This window comes from Panulirus ornatus, chromosome 9, assembly GCF_036320965.1.
Source record: "Panulirus ornatus isolate Po-2019 chromosome 9, ASM3632096v1, whole genome shotgun sequence".
Lineage (NCBI taxonomy): Eukaryota > Metazoa > Arthropoda > Malacostraca > Decapoda > Palinuridae > Panulirus > Panulirus ornatus.
In genome coordinates this window covers 30943145-30970667 of record NC_092232.1, presented here as the reverse complement: position 1 = coordinate 30970667, position 27523 = coordinate 30943145, and the positions used below count along the sequence as shown (strand labels likewise).

General features: G+C 41.3%; 1 protein-coding gene across 8 annotated transcripts in view; it reads right to left on the bottom strand.

Moving 5' to 3' along the window:
* snama (something that sticks like glue) overlaps positions 1 to 27523 on the bottom strand; it is a 301283-nt gene that overhangs the window by 57511 nt on the left and 216249 nt on the right. For 6 of the 8 annotated variants that reach the window (XM_071664963.1, XM_071664959.1, XM_071664964.1 and 3 more), the window contains exons 10-13: positions 21463 to 21592; positions 19978 to 20822; positions 19773 to 19836; positions 17072 to 17200 (exon numbers count right to left, since the gene is read on the bottom strand). In XM_071664963.1, coding sequence (XP_071521064.1) covers positions 17072 to 17200; positions 19773 to 19836; positions 19978 to 20822; positions 21463 to 21592 — 1168 coding nt within the window. The remainder of the gene's footprint in view (positions 1 to 17071; positions 17201 to 19772; positions 19837 to 19977; positions 20823 to 21462; positions 21593 to 27523) is intronic. The other 2 variants (XM_071664965.1, XM_071664967.1) reach the window with 1 other exon arrangement.

The following is a 27523-nucleotide window of genomic DNA, read 5'->3' as shown; positions in this document are numbered from 1 at the left end:
TTTGCTTTTCTAAGTATTTCTCACATACATTCTTCAAGGCAAACACCTGATCCACACATCCTCTACCACTTCTGAAACCACACTGCTCATCCCCAATCTGATGCTCTGTACATGCCTTCACCCTCTCAATCAATACCCTCCCATATAATTTACCAGGAATACTCAACAAACTTATACCTCTGTAATTTGAGCACTCACTCTTATCCCCTTTGCCTTTGTACAATGGCACTATGCACGCATTCCGCCAATCCTCAGGCACCTCACCATGAGTCATACATACATTAAATAACCTTACCAACCAGTCAATAATACAGTCACCCCCTTTTTTAATATATTCCACTGCAATACCATCCAAACCTGCTGCCTTGCCGGCTTTCATCTTCCGCAAATCTTTTACTACCTCTTCTCTGTTTACCAAATCAATTTCCCTAACCCTCTCACTTTGCACACCACCTCGACCAAAACACCCTATATCTGCCACTCTATCATCAAACACATTCAACAAACCTTCAAAATACTCACTCCATCTCCTTCTCACATCACCACTACTTGTTATCACCTCCCCATTTGTGCCCTTCACTGAAGTTCCCATTTGCTCCCTTGTCTTACGCACTTTATTTGCCTCCTTCCAGAACATCTTTTTATTCTCCCTAAAATTTAATGATACTCTCTCACCCCAACTCTCATTTGCCCTCTTTTTCACCTCTTGCACCTTTCTCTTGACCTCCTGTCTCTTTCTTTCATACATCTCCCACTCAATTGCATTTTTTCCCTGCAAAAATCATCCAAATGCCTCTCTCTTCTCTTTCACTAATAATCTTACTTCTTCATCCCACCACTCACAACCCTTTCTAATCAACCCACCTCCCACTCTTTTCATGCCACAAGCATCTTTTGCGCAATCCATCACTGATTCCCTAAATACATCCCATTCCTCCCCCACTCCCCTTACTTCCCTTCCATATATATATATATATATATATATATATATATATATATATATATATATATATATATATATATTTTTTTTCTTTTTTGCTTTGTCGCTGTCTCCCGCGTTTGCAAGGTAGCGCAAGGAAACAGACGAAAGAAATGGCCCAACCCACCCCCATACACATGCCTTGATTCAATCCACTGACAGCAGGTCAACCCCAGTATACCACATCGCTCCAATTCACTCTATTCTTTGCCCTCCTTTCACCCTCCTGCATGTTCAGGCCCCGATCACACAAAATCTTTTTCACTCCATCTTTCCACCTCCAATTTGGTCTCCCTCTTCTCCTCGTTCCCTCCATCTCCGACACATATATCCTCTTGGTCAATCTTTCCTCACTCATTCTCTCCATGTGACCAAACCATTTCAAAACACACTCTTCTGCTCTCTCAACCACGCTCTTTTTATTTCCACACATCTCTCTTACCCTTACGTTACTTACTCGATCAAACCACCTCACACCACACATTGTCCTCAAACATCTCATTTCCAGCACATCCATCCTCCTGCGCACAACTCTATCCATAGTCCACACCTCGCAACCATACAACATTGTTGGAACCACTATTCCTTCAAACATACCCATTTTTGCTTTCCGAGATAATGTTCTCGACTTCCACACATTCTTCAAGGCTCCCAGGATTTTCGCCCCCTCCCCATCCTATGATCCACTTCCGCTTCCATGGTTCCATCCGCTTCCAGATCCACTCCCAGATATCTAATACACTTTACTTCCTCCAGTTTTTCTCCATTCAAACTTACCTCCTAATTGACTTGACCCTCAACCCTACTGTACCTAATAACCTTGCTCTTATTCACATTTACTCTTAACTTTCTTCTTTCACACACTTTACCAAACTCAGTCACCAGCTTCCGCAGTTTCTCACATGAATCAGCCACCAGCGCTGTATCATCAGCGAACAACAACTGACTCACTTCCCAAGCTCTCTCATCCCCAACAGACTTCATACTTGCCCCTCTTTCCAAAACTCTTGCATTCACCTCCCTAACAACCCCATCCATAAACAAATTAAACAACCATGGAGACATCACACACCCCTGCCGCAAACCTACATTCACTGAGAACCAATCACTTTCCTCTCTTCCTACACGTACACATGCCTTACATCCTCGATAAAAACTTTTCACTGCTTCTAACAACTTGCCTCCCACACCATATATTCTTAAAACCTTCCACAGAGCATCTCTATCAACTCTATCATATGCCTTCTCCAGATCCATAAATGCTACATACAAATCCATATATATATATATATATATATATATATATATATATATATATATATATATATATATATATATATATATATTTTTTTTTATACTTTGTCGCTGTCTCCCGCGTTTGCGAGGTAGCGCAAGGAAACAGACGAAAGAAATGGCCCAACCACCCCCCATACACATGTATATACATACGTCCACACACGCAAATATACATACCTACACAGCTTTCCATGGTTTACCCCAAACGCTTCACATGCCTTGATTCAATCCACTGACAGCACGTCAACCCCGGTATACCACATCGCTCCAATTCACTCTATTCCTTGCCCTCCTTTCACCCTCCTGCATGTTCAGGCCCCGATCACACAAAATCTTTTTCACTCCATCTTTCCACCTCCAATTTGGTCTCCCTCTTCTCCTCGTTCAATCCACCTCCGACACATATATCCTCTTGGTCAATCTTTCCTCACTCATTCTCTCCATGTGCCCAAACCACTTCAAAACACCCTCTTCTGCTCTCTCAACCACGCTCTTTTTATTTCCACACATCTCTCTTACCCTTACGTTACTCACTCGATCAAACCACCTCACACCACACATTGTCCTCAAACATCTCATTTCCAGCACATCCATCCTCCTGTGCACAACTCTATCCATAGCCCATGCCTCGCAACCATACAACATTGTTGGAACCACTATTCCTTCAAACATACCCATTTTTGCTTTCCGAGATAATGTTCTCGACTTCCACACATTCTTCAAGGCCCCCAGAATTTTCGCCCCCTCCCCCACCCTATGATCCACTTCCGCTTCCATGGTTCCATCCGCTGCCAGATCCACTCCCAGATATCTAAAACACTTCACTTCCTCCAGTTTTTCTCCATTCAAACTCACCTCCCAATTGACTTGACCCTCAACCCTACTGTACCTAATAACCTTGCTCTTATTCACATTTACTCTTAACTTTCTTCTTCCACACACTTTACCAAACTCAGTCACCAGCTTCTGCAGTTTCTCACATGAATCAGCCACCAGCGCTGTATCATCAGCGAACAACAACTGACTCACTTCCCAAGCTCTCTCATCCCCAACAGACTTCATACTTGCCCCTCTTTCCAAAACTCTTGCATTTACCTCCCTAACAACCCCATCCATAAACAAATTAAACAACCATGGAGACATCACACACCCCTGCCGCAAACCTACATTCACTGAGAACCAATCACTTTCCTCTCTTCCTACACGTACACATGCCTTACATCCTCGATAAAAACTTTTCACTGCTTCTAACAACTTTCCTCCCACACCATATATTCTTAATACCTTCCACAGAGCATCTCTATCAACTCTATCATATGCCTTCTCCAGATCCATAAATGCTACATACAAATCCATTTGCTTTTCTAAGTATTTCTCACATACATTCTTCAAAGCAAACACCTGATCCACACATCCTCTACCACTTCTGAAACCACACTGCTCTTCCCCAATCTGATGCTCTGTACATGCCTTCACCCTCTCAATCAATACCCTCCCATATAATTTACCAGGAATACTCAACAAACTTATACCTCTGTAATTTGAGCACTCACTCTTATCCCCTTTGCCTTTGTACAATGGCACTATGCACGCATTCCGCCAATCCTCAGGCACCTCACCATGAGTCATACATACATTAAATAACCTTACCAACCAGTCAACAATACAGTCACCCCCTTTTTTAATAAATTCCACTGCAATACCATCCAAACCTGCTGCCTTGCCGGCTTTCATCTTCCACAAAGCTTTTACTACCTCTTCTCTGTTTACCAAATCATTTTCCCTAACCCTCTCACTTTGCACACCACCTCGACCAAAACACCCTATATCTGCCACTCTATCATCAAACACATTCAACAAACCTTCAAAATACTCACTCCATCTCCTTCTCACATCACCACTACTTGTTATCACCTCCCCATTTGCGCCCTTCACTGAAGTTCCCATTTGCTCCCTTGTCTTACGCACTTTATTTACCTCCTTCCAGAACATCTTTTTATTCTCCCTAAAATTTAATGATACTCTCTCACCCCAACTCTCATTTGCCCTCTTTTTCACCTCTTGCACCTTTCTCTTGACCTCCTGTCTCTTTCTTTCATACATCTCCCACTCAATTGCATTTTTTCCCTGCAAAAATCATCCAAATGCCTCTCTCTTCTCTTTCACTAATAATCTTACTTCTTCATCCCACCACTCACAACCCTTTCTAATCAACCCACCTCCCACTCTTGTCATGCCACAAGCATCTTTTTCGCAATCCATCACTGATTCCCTAAATACATCCCATTCCTCCCCCACTCCCCTTACTTCCCTTCCATATATATATATATATATATATATATATATATATATATTATATATATATATATATATTTTTTTTCTTTTTTGCTTTGTCGCTGTCTCCCGCGTTTGCAAGGTAGCGCAAGGAAACAGACGAAAGAAATGGCCCAACCCACCCCCATACACATGCCTTGATTCAATCCACTGACAGCAGGTCAACCCCAGTATACCACATCGCTCCAATTCACTCTATTCTTTGCCCTCCTTTCACCCTCCTGCATGTTCAGGCCCCGATCACACAAAATCTTTTTCACTCCATCTTTCCACCTCCAATTTGGTCTCCCTCTTCTCCTCGTTCCCTCCATCTCCGACACATATATCCTCTTGGTCAATCTTTCCTCACTCATTCTCTCCATGTGACCAAACCATTTCAAAACACACTCTTCTGCTCTCTCAACCACGCTATTTTTATTTCCACACATCTCTCTTACCCTTACGTTACTTACTCGATCAAACCACCTCACACCACACATGTCCTCAAACATCTCATTTCCAGCACATCCATCCTCCTGCGCACAACTCTATCCATAGTCCACGCCTCGCAACCATACAACATTGTTGGAACCACTATTCCTTCAAACATACCCATTTTTGCTTTCCGAGATAATGTTCTCGACTTCCACACATTCTTCAAGGCTCCCAGGATTTTCGCCCCCTCCCCATCCTATGATCCACTTCCGCTTCCATGGTTCCATCCGCTTCCAGATCCACTCCCAGATATCTAATACACTTTACTTCCTCCAGTTTTTCTCCATTCAAACTTACCTCCTAATTGACTTGACCCTCAACCCTACTGTACCTAATAACCTTGCTCTTATTCACATTTACTCTTAACTTTCTTCTTTCACACACTTTACCAAACTCAGTCACCAGCTTCCGCAGTTTCTCACATGAATCAGCCACCAGCGCTGTATCATCAGCGAACAACAACTGACTCACTTCCCAAGCTCTCTCATCCCCAACAGACTTCATACTTGCCCCTCTTTCCAAAACTCTTGCATTCACCTCCCTAACAACCCCATCCATAAACAAATTAAACAACCATGGAGACATCACACACCCCTGCCGCAATCCTACATTCACTGAGAACCAATCACTTTCCTCTCTTCCTACACGTACACATGCCTTACATCCTCGATAAAAACTTTTCACTGCTTCTAACAACTTGCCTCCCACACCATATATTCTTAAAACCTTCCACAGAGCATCTCTATCAACTCTATCATATGCCTTCTCCTGATCCATAAATGCTACATACAAATCCATATATATATATATATATATATATATATATATATATATATATATATATATATATATATATATATATATATATTTTTTTTTATACTTTGTCGCTGTCTCCCGCGTTTGCGAGGTAGCGCAAGGAAACAGACGAAAGAAATGGCCCAACCACCCCCCATACACATGTATATACATACGTCCACACACGCAAATATACATACCTACACAGCTTTCCATGGTTTACCCCAAACGCTTCACATGCCTTGATTCAATCCACTGACAGCACGTCAACCCCGGTATACCACATCGCTCCAATTCACTTTATTCCTTGCCCTCCTTTCACCCTCCTGCATGTTCAGGCCCCGATCACACAAAATGTTTTTCACTCCATCTTTCCACCTCCAATTTGGTCTCCCTCTTCTCCTCGTTCAATCCACCTCCGACACATATATCCTCTTGGTCAATCTTTCCTCACTCATTCTCTCCATGTGCCCAAACCACTTCAAAACACCCTCTTCTGCTCTCTCAACCACGCTCTTTTTATTTCCACACATCTCTCTTACCCTTACGTTACTCACTCGATCAAACCACCTCACACCACACATTGTCCTCAAACATCTCATTTCCAGCACATCCATCCTCCTGTGCACAACTCTATCCATAGCCCACGCCTCGCAACCATACAACATTGTTGGAACCACTATTCCTTCAAACATACCCATTTTTGCTTTCCGAGATAATGTTCTCGACTTCCACACATTCTTCAAGGCCCCCAGAATTTTCGCCCCCTCCCCCACCCTATGATCCACTTCCGCTTCCATGGTTCCATCCGCTGCCAGATCCACTCCCAGATATCTAAAAACACTTCACTTCCTCCAGTTTTTCTCCATTCAAACTCACCTCCCAATTGACTTGACCCTCAACCCTACTGTACCTAATAACCTTGCTCTTATTCACATTTACTCTTAACTTTCTTCTTCCACACACTTTACCAAACTCAGTCACCAGCTTCTGCAGTTTCTCACATGAATCAGCCACCAGCGCTGTATCATCAGCGAACAACAACTGACTCACTTCCCAAGCTCTCTCATCCCCAACAGACTTCATACTTGCCCCTCTTTCCAAAACTCTTGCATTTACCTCCCTAACAACCCCATCCATAAACAAATTAAACAACCATGGAGACATCACACACCCCTGCCGCAAACCTACATTCACTGAGAACCAATCACTTTCCTCTCTTCCTACACGTACACATGCCTTACATCCTCGATAAAAACTTTTCACTGCTTCTAACAACTTTCCTCCCACACCATATATTCTTAATACCTTCCACAGAGCATCTCTATCAACTCTATCATATGCCTTCTCCAGATCCATAAATGCTACATACAAATCCATTTGCTTTTCTAAGTATTTCTCACATACATTCTTCAAAGCAAACACCTGATCCACACATCCTCTACCACTTCTGAAACCACACTGCTCTTCCCCAATCTGATGCTCTGTACATGCCTTCACCCTCTCAATCAATACCCTCCCATATAATTTACCAGGAATACTCAACAAACTTATACCTCTGTAATTTGAGCACTCACTCTTATCCCCTTTGCCTTTGTACAATGGCACTATGCACGCATTCCGCCAATCCTCAGGCACCTCACCATGAGTCATACATACATTAAATAACCTTACCAACCAGTCAACAATACAGTCACCCCCTTTTTTAATAAATTCCACTGCAATACCATCCAAACCTGCTGCCTTGCCGGCTTTCATCTTCCACAAAGCTTTTACTACCTCTTCTCTGTTTACCAAATCATTTTCCCTAACCCTCTCACTTTGCACACCACCTCGACCAAAACACCCTATATCTGCCACTCTATCATCAAACACATTCAACAAACCTTCAAAATACTCACTCCATCTCCTTCTCACATCACCACTACTTGTTATCACCTCCCCATTTGCGCCCTTCACTGAAGTTCCCATTTGCTCCCTTGTCTTACGCACTTTATTTACCTCCTTCCAGAACATCTTTTTATTCTCCCTAAAATTTAATGATAGTCTCTCACCCCAACTCTCATTTGCCCTTTTTTTCACCTCTTGCACCTTTCTCTTGACCTCCTGTCTCTTTCTTTTATACATCTCCCACTCAATTGCATTTTTTCCCTGCAAAAATCGTCCAAATGCCTCTCTCTTCTCTTTCACTAATACTCTTACTTCTTCATCCCACCACTCACTACCCTTTCTAATCAACCCACCTCCCACTCTTCTCATGCCACAAGCATCTTTTGCGCAATCCATCACTGATTCCCTAAATACATCCCATTCCTCCCCCACTCCCCTTACTTCCATTGTTCTCACCTTTTTCCATTCTGTACTCAGTCTCTCCTGGTACTTCCTCACACAGGTCTCCTTCTCAAGCTCACTTACTCTCGCCACCCTCTTCACCCCAACATTCACTCTTCTTTTCTGAAAACCCATACAAATCTTCACCTTAGCCTCCACAAGATAATGATCAGACATCCCTCCAGTTGCACCTCTCAGCACATTAACATCCTAAAGTCTCTCTTTCGCACGCCTGTCAATTAACACATAATCCAATAACGCTCTCTGGCCATCTCTCCTACTTACATAAGTATACTTATGTATATCTCGCTTTTTAAACCAGGTATTCCCAATCATCAGTCCTTTTTCAGCACATAAATCTACAAGCTCTTCACCATTTCCATTTACAACACTGAACACCCCATGTATACCAATTATTCCCTCAACTGCCACATTACTCACCTTTGCATTCAAATCACCCATCACTATAACCCGGTCTCGTGCATCAAAACCACTAACACACTCATTCAGCTGCTCCCAAAACACTTGCCTCTCTTGATCTTTCTTCTCATGCCCAGGTGCATATGCACCAATAATCACCCACCTCTCTCCATCAACTTTCAGTTTTACCCATATTAATCGAGAATTTACTTTCTTACACTCTATCACATACTCCCACAACTCCTGTTTCAGGAGTATTGCTACTCCTTCCCTTGCTCTTGTCCTCTCACTAACCCCTGACTTTACTCCCCAGACATTCCCAAACCACTCTTCCCCTTTACCCTTGAGCTTCGTTTCACTCAGAGCCATATATATATATATATATATATATATATATATACATATATATATATATATATATATATATATATATATATATATATATATATATTATATTTTTTTTTTATATTATACTTTGTCGCTGTCTCCCGCGTTTGCGAGGTAGCGCAAGGAAACAGACGAAAGAAATGGCCCAACCCCCCCCCCCATACACATGTATGTACATACGTCCACACACGCAAATATACATACCTACACAGCTTTCCATGGTTTACCCCAGACGCTTCACATGCCTTGATTCAATCCACTGACTGCACGTCAACCCCGGTATACCACATCGCTCCAAATCTCTATTCCTTGCCCTCCTTTCACCCTCCTGCATGTTCAGGCCCCGATCACACAAAATCTTTTTCACTCCATCTTTCCACCTCCAATTTGGTCTCCCTCTTCTCCTCATTCCCTCCACCTCCGACACATATATCCTCTTGGTCAATCTTTCCTCACTCATTCTCTCCATGTGCCCAAACCACTTCAAAACACCCTCTTCTGCTCTCTCAACCACGCTCTTTTTATTTCCACACATCTCTCTTACCCTTACGTTACTCACTCGATCAAACCACCTCACACCACACATTGTCCTCAAACATCTCATTTCCAGCACATCCATCCTCCTGCGCACAACTCTATCCATAGCCCACGCCTCGCAACCATACAACATTGTTGGAACCACTTTTCCTTCAAACATACCCATTTTTGCTTTCCGAGATAATGTTCTCGACTTCCACACATTCTTCAAGGCCCCCAGAATTTTCGCCCCCTCCCCCACCCTATGATCCACTTCCGCTTCCATGGTTCCATCCGCTGCCAGATCCACTCCCAGATATCTAAAACACTTCACTTCCTCCAGTTTTTCTCCATTCAAACTCACCTCCCAATTATACAAATGTACATATGTATTCATACATGCTGCCTTCATCTATTCCTGCCACCATCCTGCCACACATGGAATGACACCACATTCCCCCCGCGAGGTTGCGCCAAAAAACGACAACAAAGGCCACATTTGTTCACACTCAGTCTCTAGCTGCCATGTGTAATGCACTGAAACAACAGCTCCCTTTCCACATCCAGGCCCCACAAAACTTTCCATGGTTTACCCCAGATGATTCACATGCCCTGGTTCTATCCGTTGACAGCACATAGACCCCGGTATTCCACATCGTTCCAATTCACTCTATTCCTTGCACGCCTTTCACCCTCCTGTATGTTCAAGCCCCGATTGCTCAAAATCTTTTTCACTCCATCCTTCAACTTCCAATTTGGTCTCCCACTTCTCATTCCCTCCACCTCGGACACATATATCCTCTTTGTTGATCTTTCCTTACTCATTCTCTCCATGTGACCAAACCATTTCAATACACCCTCTTCTGCTCTCTCAATCACGCTCTTTATTACCACACATCTCTCTTACCCTTTCATTACTTACTCGATCAGACCACCTCACAACAGATATTGTCCTCAAACATCTCATTTCCAACACATCCACCCTCCCCTGCACAACTCCTCTTATTACTATATATATATATATATATATATATATATATATATATATTTCTTTTTCTTTTCTTTCAAACTATTTGCCATTTCCCGCATTAGCGAGGTAGCGTTAAGAACAGAGGACTGGACCTTTGAGGGAATACCCTCATCTGGCCCAATTCTCTGTTCCTTCTTTTGGAAAATTAAAAAAAAACGAGAGGGGAGGATTTCCAGCCCCCCCCGCTCCCTCCCCTTTTAGTCGCCTTCTACGACACGCAGGGTATACATGGGAAGTATTCTTTCTCCCCTATCCCCAGGGAATATATATATATATATATATATATATATATATATATATATATATATATATATATATATATATATATATATACACAGACATATACATATATACACATGTACATATTCATACATGCTGCCTTCATTGATTCCCGCCACCATCCCACCACACATGAGATGGCATCCCCCCTCCCCCGCATGCGTGCAAGGTAGCGCTAGGAAAAGACAACAAAGGCCACATTTGTTCACACTCAGACTCTAGCTGTCATGTGTAACGCAACAAAACCACAGCTCCCTTTCCACATCTAGGCCCCACAAAACTTTCAATGGTTTACCCAAGACACTTCACAAGCCCTGATTCAATCCACTGACAGCACATCGACCCTGGTATACCAAATCAATCCAATTCACTCTATTCCTTGCACGCCTTTCACCCTCATGTATGTTCAAGCCCCGATCACTCAAAATCTTTTTCACTCCATCCTTCCACCTCCAATTTGGTTTCCCACTTCTTCTTCTCTCCACCTCTGACACATATATTTTCTTTGTCAATCTTTCCTCACACATTCTCTCCATGTGACCAAACTATTTCAATACACCCTCTTCTGATCTCTCAACCACCCTCTTTTTATTACCACACATCTCTCTTACCCTCTCATTACTTACTCAATCAAACCACCTCACACCTGATATTGTCCTCAAACTTCTCATTTCCAACACATCCACCCTCCTCCACACAACCCTATTTTTATAGCCCATGCCTCGCAACCATATGACATTGTTGGAACCACTATTCCTTCAAACATACCCATTTTTGCTTTCCGAGATAATGCTCTCGCCTTCCACACATTCTTCAACGTTCCTAGAACCTTCACCCACTCCCCCACCATGTGACTCCCTTCTGTTTCCATGGTTCCATCCACTGCCAAATCCACTCTCAAGTATCAAAAAAACTTCACTTCCTCCAGCTTTTCTCCATTCAAACTTACCTTCCAATTTACTTGTCCCTCAACCCTACTAAACCTAATAACCTTGCTCCTATTCACATTTACTTTCAGCTTTCTTCTGTCACACACTTTACCAAACTGTCACCAACTTCTGTAGTTTCTCACTCAAATCAGCCACCAGCACTGTATCATCAACGAACAACAACTGACTCACTTTCCAAGCCCCTCTCTCCAAAACTCTTGCATTCACCTCCCTAACAACCCCATCCATAAACAAATTAAACAACCATGGAGACATCATGCACCCCTGCCACAAACCGACATTCACTGAGAACCAATCACTTTCCTCTCTTCCTACTCGTACACATGCCTTACATCCTTTTCAATGCTTCTAGCAACTTACCTCCCACACCATATACTCTTAATACCTTCCAAAAAGCATCTCTATCAACTCTATCATATGCCTTCTCCAGATCCATAAATGCTACATACAAATCCATCTGTTTTTCTAAGTATTTCTCACATACATTCTTCATAGCAAACACCTGATCCACACATCCTCTACCTTTTCTGAAACCACACTGCTCTTCCCCAATCTGATGCTCTGTACATGCCTTCACCCTCTCAATCAATACCCTCCCATATAATTTCCCAGGAATACTCAACAAATATACACTTCTGTAATTTGAACACTCACTTTATCCCCTTTGCCTTTGTACAATGGCACTATGCATGCATTCCGCCAATCCTCAGGCACTTCACTATGAACCATACATTCATTGAATATGCTCATCAACCAGTCAACAACACAGTCATCCCATTTTTCAATAAATTCCACAGCATTACCATCCAAATCCGCCATCTTGCCAGCTTTCATCTTCCACAAAGCTTTCACTACCTCTTCTCTGTTTACCGAATCATTCTCCCTGACCCTCTCACTTTGCACACCACCTTGACCAAAACACCCTACATCTGCCACTCCATCATCAAACACATTCAAGAAACCTTCAAAATACTCACTCACTTCACACTACTTGTTATTACCTCCCCATTTGCTCCTTTCACCGATGTTCTTATTTGTTCTCTTGTCTTATGCACTTTATTTACCTCCTTCCAAAACATCTTTTTAAACTCCCTAATATTTAATGATATTCTCTCACCCCATCTCTCATTTGCTCTTTTTCACCTCTTGCACCTTTCCCTTGACCTCTTGCCTCTTTCTTTTATACATCTCCCAGTCATTTGCACTATTTCCCTGCAAAAATCGTCCAAATGTCTCTCTCTTCTCTTTCACTAATACTCTTACTTATTCATCCCACCACTCACTACCCTTTCTAATCTGCCCACCTCCCACTTTTCTTATGCCACAGGCATCTTTAGTGCAAGCCATCACCGCTTCCCTGAATAGATCCCATTCCTCCCCCACTCCCCTTACGTCCTTTGCTCTCACCTTTTTCCATTCTGCACTCAATCTCTCCTGGCAGTTCCTCACACAAGTCTCCTTTCCAAGCTCACTTACTCTCACCACTCTCTTCACCCCAACATTCTCCCTTCTTTTCTGAAAACCTCTACATATCTTCACCTTCGCCTCCACAAAACAATGATCAGACATCTCTCCAGTTGCACCTCTCAGCACATTAACATCCAAAAGTCTCTCTTTCACGCACCTATCAATTAACACATAATCCAATAACGCTCTCTGGCCATCTCTCCTACTCACATATGTATACTTAAGTGTATCTCTTTTTAAACCACATATTCCCAATCACCAGTCCTTTTTCAGAACACAAATCTACAAGCTCTTCACCATTTCCATTTACAACACTGAAAACCCCATGTACAACAATTATACCTTCAACTGCAACATTACTCACCTTTCCATTCAAATCACCCATCACTATAACCCAGTCTTGTGTATAAAAGCTGCTAACACACTCACTCAGATGCTCCCAAAACACTTGCCTCTCATGATCTTTCTCATGACCTGGTGCATAGGGACCAATAATCACCCATCTCTCTCCATCCACTTTCAGTTTTACCCATATCCATCATGAGTTTACTTTCTTACACTCCCACAACTCATGCTTCAGGAGTAGTGCTACTCCTTCCTTTGCTCTTGTCCTCTCACCAACCCCTGACTTTACTCCCAAGACATTCCCAAACCACTCTTCCCCTTTACCCTTGAGTTTCATCTCACTCAGAGCCAAAACATCCAGGTTCCTTACCTCAAACATACCACCTATCTCTCCTTTTTTCTCATCTTGGTTACATTCAGACACATTTAGACACCCAAATCTGAGCCTTCGAGGAGGATGAGCACTCCCCGCATGACTCCTTCTGTTTCCCCTTTTAGAAAGTTAAAATACAAGGAGGGGGGGGGGGGGTTCTAGCCCCCTGCTCCTGTCCCCTTTAGTCACCTTCTATGACATGCGAGGAATGCGTGGGAAATATTCTCTAAGATATTATCCCTATCCCCAGGGATAATATCTTATTTATATCTATCAATATACTTGTTACCTGGGAGGGTGAATGGGTGTGTTTGAAGGTAAAGTAGTCCTAACGATGTATGGATGCAAGGCTTGGGCAATAGATGATGTTTGGAAGAGGATGTATGTGTTGGAAATTAAATATTTGAGAACAACATGTGCTGAGATTGGTTGATTAAGGTATCAAGAAAAGGTTAAGAGAAATGTGTGGTAATAAGAGGAGTGCATTTAAGATATTTGAAAACAGTGTGCTGAAAGAATCTGGATATATAGTAAGAATGAGTGAGGAGAGGTTGACAAAGAAGATACATGTGTCAGAAATGGAGGAGACAAGAAGGGGGAACTAAACTGGAGATGGAAGAATGTAGTAAAAAAGATTTTGAGCATTTGGGGATGAACATGCCCAGGATAGGGTGAACCGAACTGATGTGGTATACAGGGGACGACATGCTGTCAATGGACTAAACTAGAGCATATGAAGTACTTGGGGTAATCCATGGAAAGGTCTAAGGTACCAGGTTGTAGATAAGGGGCTGTGGTTTCAGTGCACTGGACATGACAGCTAAAGAATGGATGTGAATGAATGTGGCCTTCCTTTATCTGTCCCTAGTGCTACCTTACTAACAAAGGAAACATCACTGATCAATAACAATATCAATATTTTTCTTAATACTCATTTGCTACACACTCACATCCATTCTCCATCTGTCATGTACAATACGCTGAAACCAAAGCCCCCCACACATAACCATGCCTCTTGCATGTGGTGGTTCAGTCCACTGACAGCATATCAACCCCAGTGTAGAGCATTATTCCAGTTCACTCTATTCCATCCATATCTTTCACCCTTACACAGCTTCAGACCCCAACTACTCATAATATTTTTCACTTCATTCTTCCATCTCCAGTTTGGTTTGCTACTTCTCTTTTTCCCCTCCTCTTCTGACAAAAAATATATCCTCTTTGTCAACTTCTCTCACTCATTCTCTCCATATGTCCAAATAATTTCAGTATGGCCTCTTCCACTCTCTCAACTACACTCTTCTTAATATCACATCTCTCTCATACCTTTTTATTACTTACTTGATCATATCACCCACACTATGTATTGTCCTCAAACATTTAATTTTCAACACATACACTCTCCTCAGCAGCAAATGGAGCCATGGAAGTGAAAGTGAATCATAGGGAGGGTGAGGGATGAAGGTTCTTGGAGCATTGAGGAATGTTTGGGAAGGGTGGTCATTATCTGGATGGGTAGAAATGGTGTTTGAAGGTATAGGGATCCTAATAATGATGTATGGATGCAAAGCAGGGGCAATAGATGAAATGACATAAATATTCTTTCTTCATGACTGCTCACTGTTTCCCACATTAGCAAGGTAGCACACGGAACAGACAAAGAAAGACTACATCTGCTCATATCCATTCGCTAGTTGTCACTTGTAATGCACCAAAACCATGGCTTCCTATCCACAAACCTTTCCAGGGTTTATCCAGGACATTTCACATGCTTTATTTCAGTCCACTGAAAGCATGTTGAACCCATTATGCTACAATTTACCAATTCACTCGATTCTGTACATGCTTTTCATGCTATTATATGTTCAGGCCCCAACCTCTCAAAATATTTTTCATTCCATCTTTCCATCTCCAACTTAGTCTCCCCATTCTCCTTCTTCCCTCCATCTATGACACATATATCCTCTCTGTCAGCCTTTTTCCCATTCATTCTCTCCATACATCTAAACCATTTCAGCAAACTCTCTTCATCTCTCTCAACCATACTCTTATCATGACCATTCCCCTCTTTAATCCTTTCATTATTCACTTGATCAAACCACCTCACACAACATACTGTCCTCAAAAATTTCATTTCCCACACACCTACCCTCCTCCAAACACTTTTATATCTAGCCCATGCCTCACATCCGTATAATAATGTTGGAACTAATATACCTTCAAACATACCAATTTTTGCCCTCCCATATAATGATCTCTCTCTCCACACATTCTTCAGTGCTCCCAGAACCTTTGTACCCTCACCCACCCTTTGACTCACTTCTGATTCTATGGTTCCACTTGTTGCCATGTCCACTCCAATGTATCTAAAACACTTCACTTCCTCTAATTTTTCTCCACTTAAACTCACACCCTAATGAAACTGTCCCTCAACTCTGAACAACTTAATCATTTTCCTTTTATTCACATTTCCTCTTTTCACACACCCATCCAAACTCAGTCACCAACTTCTGCAGTTTTTCCTTGAATTTGCCACCAATGCTGTATCATTAGCAAACAAGAACTGAATGACTTCTCAGGCCCTCTCATCCCCTTGCCCCTCTCTCTTCAAGATTCACATTTGGCTCTCTCAACTCTTAATCCATCAACAAATTACACAACCACAGTGACAACACACACATTTGTATTTCTACATACTCATGTTATCCACCACCAACACTGCTTGTGTATGAAGGAAGTGTACATTCAGAAAACAAGTTTGACAAAAAGAAAATAATTTTTACATCCTTCTCTCTTATAGATGTCAGACATGTCACACCCCACCCTCTACCTCTCACTCAATCTATCAACTCATTTTTTTCTAAGTGAAGGACTTTCTGGACTGTGCCTGCCACTTAACTCAAACACTCACATTCTTTAATATTAAGTCCATAAGAAAACAACAGAAGGTGACCAAGGTGCAGAGACTAAACTAAGCATTTACAGAAAATATCATGAGCATGCTGGAAATTTCGATAAAATAAAAATAAAAATAAGTAAACACAAAAACACTCAGCAGTTAATGTTGTGCACAAAAAGACTGAGGCACAACTCACGAGAGATCTGGTGAACCCACGGGATGGGGCCCTGCTGATATCTGCTGCTCCTGTACAACCCCAGCGTGACTTGATGGAACCACAGAGGTACTGGGAAGTGAGGGCCCCATACTTGTTGGGTATGGTCCACTATTCAGGAAATCAATAGAAAGTCAATGCACCTTGCTCTAGTTATTTTCTTTAGTATTCAGACACATCATATTGAATATCTATGAAAAATTTACTCTTAGTAATGCTTAAGAATGGTGTCCACCATCTAAAGCTGGCTGTCAAACATAATAACAAGTCATGAGAGAATGACTGTCCCTAACCTTACAAATGCAGCTCATAACAGCAATCACTGAAGTAACATTCATAAGAAGGTAAATTAGGATAAGTTCACATCAATAATCATGAAGAGTGAAAGAAAATGAATAGGAAGAAGAAATAAAAAGATACATTTCAATAACACATCACTAAATTTAATGAACATCTATAACAGTAGTCACTGGAACTCACACAACTGCTATAACTGACTGGATTTTGCTTAAAGACACAGCATTCAAACAATGCACTTGCATCACTTTTATTTCCTGGAACTGAATGAAAGCAAGGTATATTTGCTGTATTCAATTTTTTTTCATACATACTCAATTTCCTGCACTAAAAGAAGCACCAGGAAAATACAAAGAAATGGCCTCATAAGTTCACACCCACTCTAGCTATCACATATAATGCATCAAAACCAGATCCCCTGTCCACAAGACCCCATAGACCTTTCCAACGCTTCCCTTGACCACTTGATATGCCATAGCTCAACCCAGTGACAGCATGTCATTCCCTGTAAACATCAATACCCTAATTCAATCCACCCCTAGCATGCCATGCACCCTACTGCATGTTCAAACCCCAAGCCTTCAAAGAATATTTCAACCCATCCTTCCATCTTCTCCTTGGTTCTCCCTTTTACTTCTTCCTTCCACTTGACAAGTATCAACTCTAATCAACCTTTTCTCACTCATTCTTTCCATACATGCAAACCATTTCAGCACCTCTTCAGCTGTCGCATACCTACCCATCATTCTATCATATTTTTCTTTTACTCTATCATTTCTTATTTGATCTACCATCCTCGCACCAAATACTTCCATCAAACATTTCATTTCCCAAATATTCGTCCAATCTTTTATATTTTTGTCTGAGGCCCATACCACGCACCCTACTGCATGTTCAAACCCCAAGCCTTCAAAGAATATTTCATCCCATCCTTCCATCTTCTCCTTAGTTCTCCCCTTTACTTCTTCCTTCCATTTGACATGTATCAACTCTAATCATCCTTTCCTCACTCATTCTTTCCATACATGCGAACCATTTCAACAACTCTTCAGCTGTCACATACCTACCCCTCATTCTATCAAATTTTTCTTTTACTCTATCATTTCTTATTTGATCAACCATCCTCGCACCAAATACACTCCTCAAACATTTCATTTCCAATGTATTAACCCAATCCTTTATATTTTTGTCTGAGGTCCATGTCCTGCATCCATACAGCACTAATGGAACTACAATACCTTCAAACACTCATCTTTGCCCTCACAGATAATGACCTCTCTTTCCATACATTTCTCAAAGTTCCCAAGGCTTGTTCCCTCACCCACCTTGTGCCTCACTTCAGCTCTCATGATTTCATTTGCTGCCTTACCTACCCCTAGGTATTTAAAACACTCCATTTTCTCCAAGTTCTCTCTATTCAAAGTCACACTTCAAATAAACTGTCTTTTTGTCATTGCTAAACCTAATAATCTTGCTTTTATTAACATTTACTCAACACTCCTTTTACACTTTCTCCCAAACTCAGATATCATCTACAGTTTCTCATCTGAATCTGCCACCTGCACCCTATCATCAACAAACAACAATTGATTGACTTCTCCCCGCTCCCAAGCCCCAATACACTGCATACCTGCTCTTTTTTCCTAGAACCTTGCATTCACCTCCCTGACCACCCACTCCATAAACAGATTAAACAGCCATGGTGACATCACACACCCATGATGCAACATATTCACCTTCACCTGGAGCCTCTCACCCTCCTCTCTACCTATTCGCATACATACCTTACTCTCTTGACAAAACTCCTCACTGCTTCTACTAACATTCCTTCCAAACCACATATTCGTAAAACCTTCCACAGAGAATCTCTATCAACACTTTCATGTGTTTTCTCCAGATCCATATATACTACATACAAATCCTTCCGTTTCTCTAAGCATTTCTCATACACATTCTTCCAAGCTAACAGCTTATCCACAAATCCTCTACCATTCCAAAAACCACATTGTTCTTCCCCAATCTGATACTCTGTGAATGCCACCACCCTCTCAATCACCATTCTTCCATACAACTTACCAGGTAAATGCCTTTATGCATTGGCACTGTACAGGAATAACAGCAATCCTCAGGCACCTCACCATGATCTACATACAAACTGAAAATCCTAACTAACCAGTTAATGACACAGCCACCTTCACTCAACAATTCAACGGCGTTACCATTCACTCCAGTCATCTTCACACATTTCAACTTATGCAACACTTTTATCACCTCTTTTCACCATACATTTGCTTTTTATATCAGAACTTGTACAACTCATATCTGTTCAATTTTGAAAAATGCTTTTGCTTTATAACTTGATGGTATCTTCTAATTCAAAACTAACCCTGGTGGGAAGGGATGATACTGAGTAGTAGCAACTGCCACAGGTGCTGTATGTGCAGGTGGACCTGAAACATAAAGAAAAGTATGTTTTACAAATAATGATACTGTCAATGTTAATCGGAACCAAAAATTCTTTATAAACTTAAGTTAAGTTCAATTATACGGGCAAAATTATTACAGTAATGGTAAATGTATTATGCAATTACCTGTAGAAGCATAGGTTGATGGTACAGAGTAGAAGGTGTCTTTGGGAGGAGACTGAATAAAGGCACCAGGCGGTGGTACACTTGGATCGAATGGTATGATGTTATCAAAAATATTTCCACTTATTTCTGTATCTTCTTTGTCAATACTCTTGCTTCTGCTTCTGCTTTTACTCCTACTTTTTACAATTTCAACCTTCCCTGAATTACCACCCCATGAGTCTTCCATATCTTCCACACCCTCAGCATTTATCCCAACATCATTAGGTACATCATGAATTACTTCTTTTTCAGCATCAGCTGATTTCACATCTTGACTTCTATGAGAATGCCTTCTATCCTTTCTTTTTCTACCTTCTTTTCCATCTCTCTCTTCCTCAGAGTCATGCCTATTTGTCTTGCGTTTACTTTTCTTCTTCTTACTCTTTTTATGTTTTCCTTCTAATTCTGTTCCAGCTTCAGCAATAGATTCAGTAACTTGTAACTGGACCTGTTCTTCCAACTCCTGTTGATATTCATCTTCCATAATTTCCTTCACTTGAGGTGCACTTTCTTCAACATTTTCACTTATTTCTTGAAGAGGAGTAACATTTTCATCAGTTTCCACCATATTCTCTTTATCAGAGTCTCCTCCTCCATTTTCTAAAGGTATGTCATCAGTGCTATTGGGTCCAGATGGGCTTGATGGATGGGCAGCTACTGTATCTGTAGTTTTGACATTAATTGGGCTGGAGGAGCCAGCAGGGCTCCGTGGAGGAGTAGGAGTGTTACTCATATGCAACATGTAAGGGGGAATGGAAGACAAAGGTTCTGCTGCACCCTTCTCCAACTTTTTATCAAGTATACGCCTGGAAAAGAAAAAGAGACTCTCCATATCAAAGCACCCACATTCAGGTAAATTATGAAAAATACTTATAAATCCAATAACTTTACATACACCAATTTTAAGTGTGCACATAAAATGGGCATACTAATTTCATTCGACAACAGACAGTCTGCCTCACTAAATCATAGATACGCTACTGTGGAAAAAGCATGGAGCTTTTGTCTTTCTACAACTGAAGGTTCTTTTATTTTACTTAGCTAACAAAACAGCACCACTTGTTCATCTAACATACATTCTCAAAGCCTACATCTTTTATGTACAGATGCTTTTATTCTAAATTCTTTTAGTCAGACTTCCTTTGTTTTATCTGAAGCTTTCTTGTTTCTATTATGACTTCATATACTTGGAAAGGTAAACCTCATTCTATTTTCATATTCTTTATCTTTTCAGTACAACCATGAGGATACTGCTTCACCTAAGAAAAAAATTCATCAGCAAATGTTCTAAGTACTGATGCCAGGCCCCCAACATCTGAAGATGTAAGCCTAAGTGGTAGCTGAAATGTCTTGAGGAGAATCTCCATAACTTACTGATCTGAAAGCTGGAAAAAGTACATATGACAGTAACAGATGGATCAATAATTATATAAACCTTCTACTTACCATCCATTTTCAAACTGGGAAGCTTTGATGCGAAGGTAGCGATTAGGTATAAGAGTGTCTGGACTATTTCCTTCTTTTCCACAAGATGGACACTTTGTGTCCTCACACTCCAAAAGATGATTGCGGATACCTGAAATCATTAATATGATCTGTAATTTTAAGGACACAAAATCTAATAACTATAGTATTTACTCACGTACTTAAACACTTCTGAACTGTTTCTGTTAATGAATGCTAAAATTCATATCAATGTATTTATCAATTTATTTATTATACTTAGTCACTGTCTCCCGTGTTACGAGGTAGTGCAAGGAAACATGAAAGAATGGCCCAACCCACCTAAATGCACATGTATATACATAAACGCCCACACACACACATACACATACCTATACATTCACCCACATGCACATGTAAATACATAAATGCCCACACGAGCACATATACATACCTATACATTTCAACATTACATTTTTTTTTTTTTTCAAACTATTCGCCATTTCCCACGTTAGCGAGGTAGCGTTAAGAACAGAGGACTGGGCCTTTGAGGGAATATCCTCACCTGGCCCCCTTCTCTGTTCCTTCTTTTGGAAAAAAAAAAAAAAAAAAAACATTACATACACAGACATATATACACATGTACATATCCAAACTTGTTGCCTTCATCCATTCACGTCGCCATCTCGCCACACATGAAATGGCATCCCCTCCCCCATGTGCGCACGCGGTAGCACTAGGAAAAGACATGGCCACATTCGTTCACACAGTCTCTAGCTGTTATGTGTAATGCACCAAAACCACAGCTCCCTTCCCACATTTCGTCCCCACAAAACTTTCCACGGTTTACCCTAGACGCTTCACATGCCCTGGTTCAATCCATTAACAGCGTGTCGACTCCAGTATACCACATCATTCCAATTCACTCTATTCCTTGTATGCCTTTCACCATTCTGTATGTTCAGGCCCCGATCACTCAAAATCTTTTTCACTTCATCCTTCCACTCCAATTTGGTCTCCCACTTCTCCTCGTTCCCTCCTCCTCTGACAAATTTATCCTCTTTGTCAATCTTTGTTCACTCATTCTCTCCATGTGACCAACCCATTCCAATACACCCTCTCCTGCTCTCTCAACCACGCTCTTTCTATCACCACACATCTCTCTTGCTCTTTCATTACTTACTCGATCAAACCACCTCACACCACATATTATCCTCAAACATTTCATTTCCAACACATCCACCCTCCTCTGCACAACTCTATCTATAGCCCTTGCCTTGCAACCATATAACATTGTTGGAACCACTATTCCTTCAAATACCCATATATATAAAATTTGCCACTACCACATTTGTGGTAAGGTTCTTGAATATGTATAATCTACAAACATTCAGACCACTTATATATCTATACTTCAAGTACTTACATCAACACAAAAAGCACACATTTTCACAGTAGTATGCATTTTGCTCAGCCTCTCATAAACATCATAACCACTACACTATGAAGGCAAGGCAACCTGTATTTGCAATATAGCACATTATACACAATCTGTAAGCACTAAATGTACTATAAATGTTCACAATATGGTATCATGAGCAATAAACTATAAACAAAAATATCTTTAAAAATAATAACCACAAACACCACACATATTCACTATGAAATGCCTAAAACAAACAAGTGCAACACACATTCGTAGTATGATGCCTTCTATATATTCTGCAAGTATCACATAATCACAGCACAGCATCTTTCATATACTCTACAAACAAAACATTTATCACTTGCTTGGAGTAATGTATCTTATATATAATACATAAACACATTCATTCAGAGAAGGTCACTGTTTTCTGCACAATTAACAAACACCACCATCGCTGAAAATAAATACAGCTGTACACTTAATACAAAACCTAGGAGCAACACAATAACCATGCATATTCACAAGAGAGAGTTCTGTGTACACTTTCTTGAAAACAACACTTTAATCAAATACATTAGAAACAATGTGCCTATGCAAAATTTTCTGTAAACACTAGAACCACCACATATACTCATACCGAGGAACCTTCTGTATAAATTAACATCAACCTCAGAATACACTTATAGACTGCCTAGAGCACACTAAATAAACTGGCCTCTGATCACCTGGCCCATCCAAACCACATATTCATCAAAAAGACTTACACAATCAACAGGGAAGGAGAATGGCCACACAGTACCTGGAAAAAAAAGCTACAAAACTTTAACATATGTGATTTCCAATTATGCAGTCTCACTCTAACAGCATCTCCTACCAGGCCAGTAAAAATCACATACCACACTGGCATAAAAAAAAAATAAACATATCCCCACAAATTTCCCACCTTATAAGAAACCAGCTCAGACAACACCAATCATCATCAACAGAAACAAGATAATTCCAACCTCTAAATATGAAATCCGGCAAGGAGGCAAGTTTGATGGTATTGCAGTTAAATGTATTAAGAAAGGGGGTGACTGTTTGTTGACTGGTTAGTAAGGATATTCCGTGTATGTATGGATCATGGTGAACTTCTTAAGGATTGACAGAATGCATGTACAGTGCAACTGTACAAGGGCAAAGGAGATAAAGGTGAGTGTTGAAACTATAGAGGTATAACTTAGTTGAGTATAACCTGGAAAATTGTATGACAAGGTACTGATTGAGAGGGGGAAGGCATGTACAGAATATCACACTGGGGAGGAGCAGTGTGGTTTCAAAAGTGGTAGAGGATGTGTGGATCAGACATTTACTTTGAAGAATGTGTGAGAAACACTTAGAAAAGCAAATGGATATGAATCTGGCATTTATGGCTCTGGAAAAGGCATATGATAAGGTGGCTAGATATGCTTTGTGGAAGGTCTTAAGAGTATATGATGTGGGAAGTAAGCTGCTAGAAGCAGAGAAGTTTTTATCAAGGGTGTAAGGCATGTGTATGAGTACAAAGATAGGAGAATGATTGGTTCTCAGTGAAGGTCAGTCAGTGGCAAGGGGTGTGATGTCCCCATGGTTGTGTAATTTGTTTATGGATGGGGTGGTCGGGGAGGTAAATGCAAGAGTTTTGGAGAGAGGGGTGGGTATGCAGTCTCTGTTGGGGATGAGAGGGCTTGGGAAGTGAGTCAGTTGTTGTTTGCTAATGATACAGCACTGGTGGCTGATTCAAGTGTGAAAATTCAGAAGTTGGTGATTGAGTTAAGGAAAGTGTGTGAAAGGAGAAAGTTGGTAGTAAATGTGAATAAGAGCAAGGTTATTAGGTTCAGCAGGATTGAGGGACAAGTTAATTGGAATGTAAGTTTAAATGAAGAAAAATTGGAGGAAGTGAAGTGTTGTAGATTTCTGGAGGTGGACTTAGCAGCAAATGAAACCACAGAATTGAAAGTGAATCATAGGGTGAGTGAGGGGGCAATGATTCTGGGAGCAACAAAGAATGTGTGGAAAGAGAAAATGCTATTTCAGACAGCAAAAACGGGTATGTCTGAAGGAATAGTAGTTCCAACAATGGTATATGGTTGTGAGGCATGGGCTACAGATAAGGTTGTATGAGGGACGGTGAATGTGTTGGAAATGAAGTGTTTCAGGACAACATATGGTGTGAGGTGGCTTGATCGAGTAAGTAATGAAAGGGTAAGAGAGATAAGTGGTAATAAAAAAAGTGAAGTTGAGAGAGCAGAAGAGGGTGTGTTGACTTGGTTTAAACATATGGAGAGAATGAGTGAGGAAAGGTTGACAAAGAGGATGTATGAGTCAAAGGAGGAGGGAGTAAGGAGAAGGAGGTGACCAAATTGGAGGTGGAAGGATGGAGCCAAAAAGATTTTGAGCAATTGGGGCCTGAACATACAAGGAAACAGACGAAAGAAATGGCCCAACCCACCCCCATACACAATGTATATATATATATATATATATATATATTATCTTGTGGAGGCTAAGGTGAAGATTAGTATGGGTTTTCAGAAAAGAGGAGTGAATGTTGGGGTGAAGAAGGTGGTGAGAGTAAGTGAGCTTGGGAAGGAGACCTGTGTGGGGAAGTACCAGGAGAGACTGTGTACAGAATGGAAAAAGGTGAGAACAATGGAAGTAAGGGGAGTGGGGGAGGAATATGATGTATTTAGGGAATCAGTGATGGATTGCGCAAAAGATGCTTGTGGCATGAGAAGAGTGGGAGGTGGGCTGTTTAGAAAGGGTAGTGAGTGGTGGGATGAAGAAGTAAGAGTATTAGTGAAAGAGAAGAGAGAGGCATTTGGACGATTTTTGCAGGGAAAAAATGCAATTGAGTGGGAGAAGTATAAAAGAAAGAGACAGGAGGTCAAGAGAAAGGTGCAAGAGGTGAAAAAAAGGGCAAATGAGAGTTGGGGTGAGAGACTATCAGTAAATTTTAGGGAGAATAAAAAGATGTTCTGGAAGGAGGTAAATAGGGTGCGTAAGACAAGGGAGCAAATGGGAACTTCAGTGAAGGGCGTAAATGGGGAGGTGATAACAAGTAGTGGTGATGTGAGAAGGAGATGGAATGAGTATTTTGAAGGTTTGTTGAATGTGTCTGATGACAGAGTGGCAGATATAGGGTGTTTTGGTCGAGGTGGTGTGCAAAGTGAGAGGGTTAGGGAAAATGATTTGGTAAACAGAGAAGAGGTAGTAAAAGCTTTGCGGAAGATGAAAGCCGGCAAGGCAGCAGGTTTGGATGGTATTGCAGTGGAATTTATTAAAAAAGGGGGTGACTGTATTGTTGACTGGTTGGTAAGGTTATTTAATGTATGTATGACTCATGGTGAGGTGCCTGAGGATTGGCGGAATGCGTGCATTGTGCCATTGTACAAAGGCAAAGGGGATAAGAGTGAGTGCTCAAATTACAGAGGTATAAGTTTGTTGAGTATTCCTGGTAAATTATATGGGAGGGTATTGATTGAGAGGGTGAAGGCATGTACAGAGCATCAGATTGGGGAAGAGCAGTGCGGTTTCAGAAGTGGTAGAGGATGTGTGGATCAGGTGTTTGCTTTGAAGAATGTATGTGAGAAATACTTAGAAAAGCAAATGGATTTGTATGTAGCATTTATGGATCTGGAGAAGGCATATGATAGAGTTGATAGAGATGCTCTGTGGAAGGTATTAAGAATATATGGTGTGGGAGGCAAGTTGTTAGAAGCAGTGAAAAGTTTTTATCGAGGATGTAAGGCATGTGTACGTGTAGGAAGAGAGGAAAGTGATTGGTTCTCAGTAAATGTAGGTTTGCGGCAGGGGTGTGTGATGTCTCCATGGTTGTTTAATTTGTTTATGGATGGGGTTGTTAGGGAGGTAAATGCAAGAGTCCTGGAAAGAGGGGCAAGTATGAAGTCTGTTGGGGATGAGAGAGCTTGGGAAGTGAGTCAGTTGTTGTTCGCTGATGATACAGCGCTGGTGGCTGATTCATGTGAGAAACTGCAGAAGCTGGTGACTGAGTTTGGTAAAGTGTGTGGAAGAAGAAAGTTAAGAGTAAATGTGAATAAGAGCAAGGTTATTAGGTACAGTAGGGTTGAGGGTCAAGTCAATTGGGAGGTGAGTTTGAATGGAGAAAAACTGGAGGAAGTGAAGTGTTTTAGATATCTGGGAGTGGATCTGTCAGCGGATGGAACCATGGAAGCGGAAGTGGATCATAGGGTGGGGGAGGGGGCGAAAATTTTGGGAGCCTTGAAAAATGTGTGGAAGTCGAGAACATTATCTCGGAAAGCAAAAATGGGTATGTTTGAAGGAATAGTGGTTCCAACAATGTTGTATGGTTGCGAGGCGTGGGCTATGGATAGAGTTGTGCGCAGGAGGATGGATGTGCTGGAAATGAGATGTTTGAGGACAATGTGTGGTGTGAGGTGGTTTGATCGAGTAAGTAACGTAAGGGTAAGAGAGATGTGTGGAAATAAAAAGAGCGTGGTTGAGAGAGCAGAAGAGGGTGTTTTGAAATGGTTTGGGCACATGGAGAGAATGAGTGAGGAAAGATTGACCAAGAGGATATATGTGTCGGAGGTGGAGGGAACGAGGAGAAGAGGGAGACCAAATTGGAGGTGGAAAGAT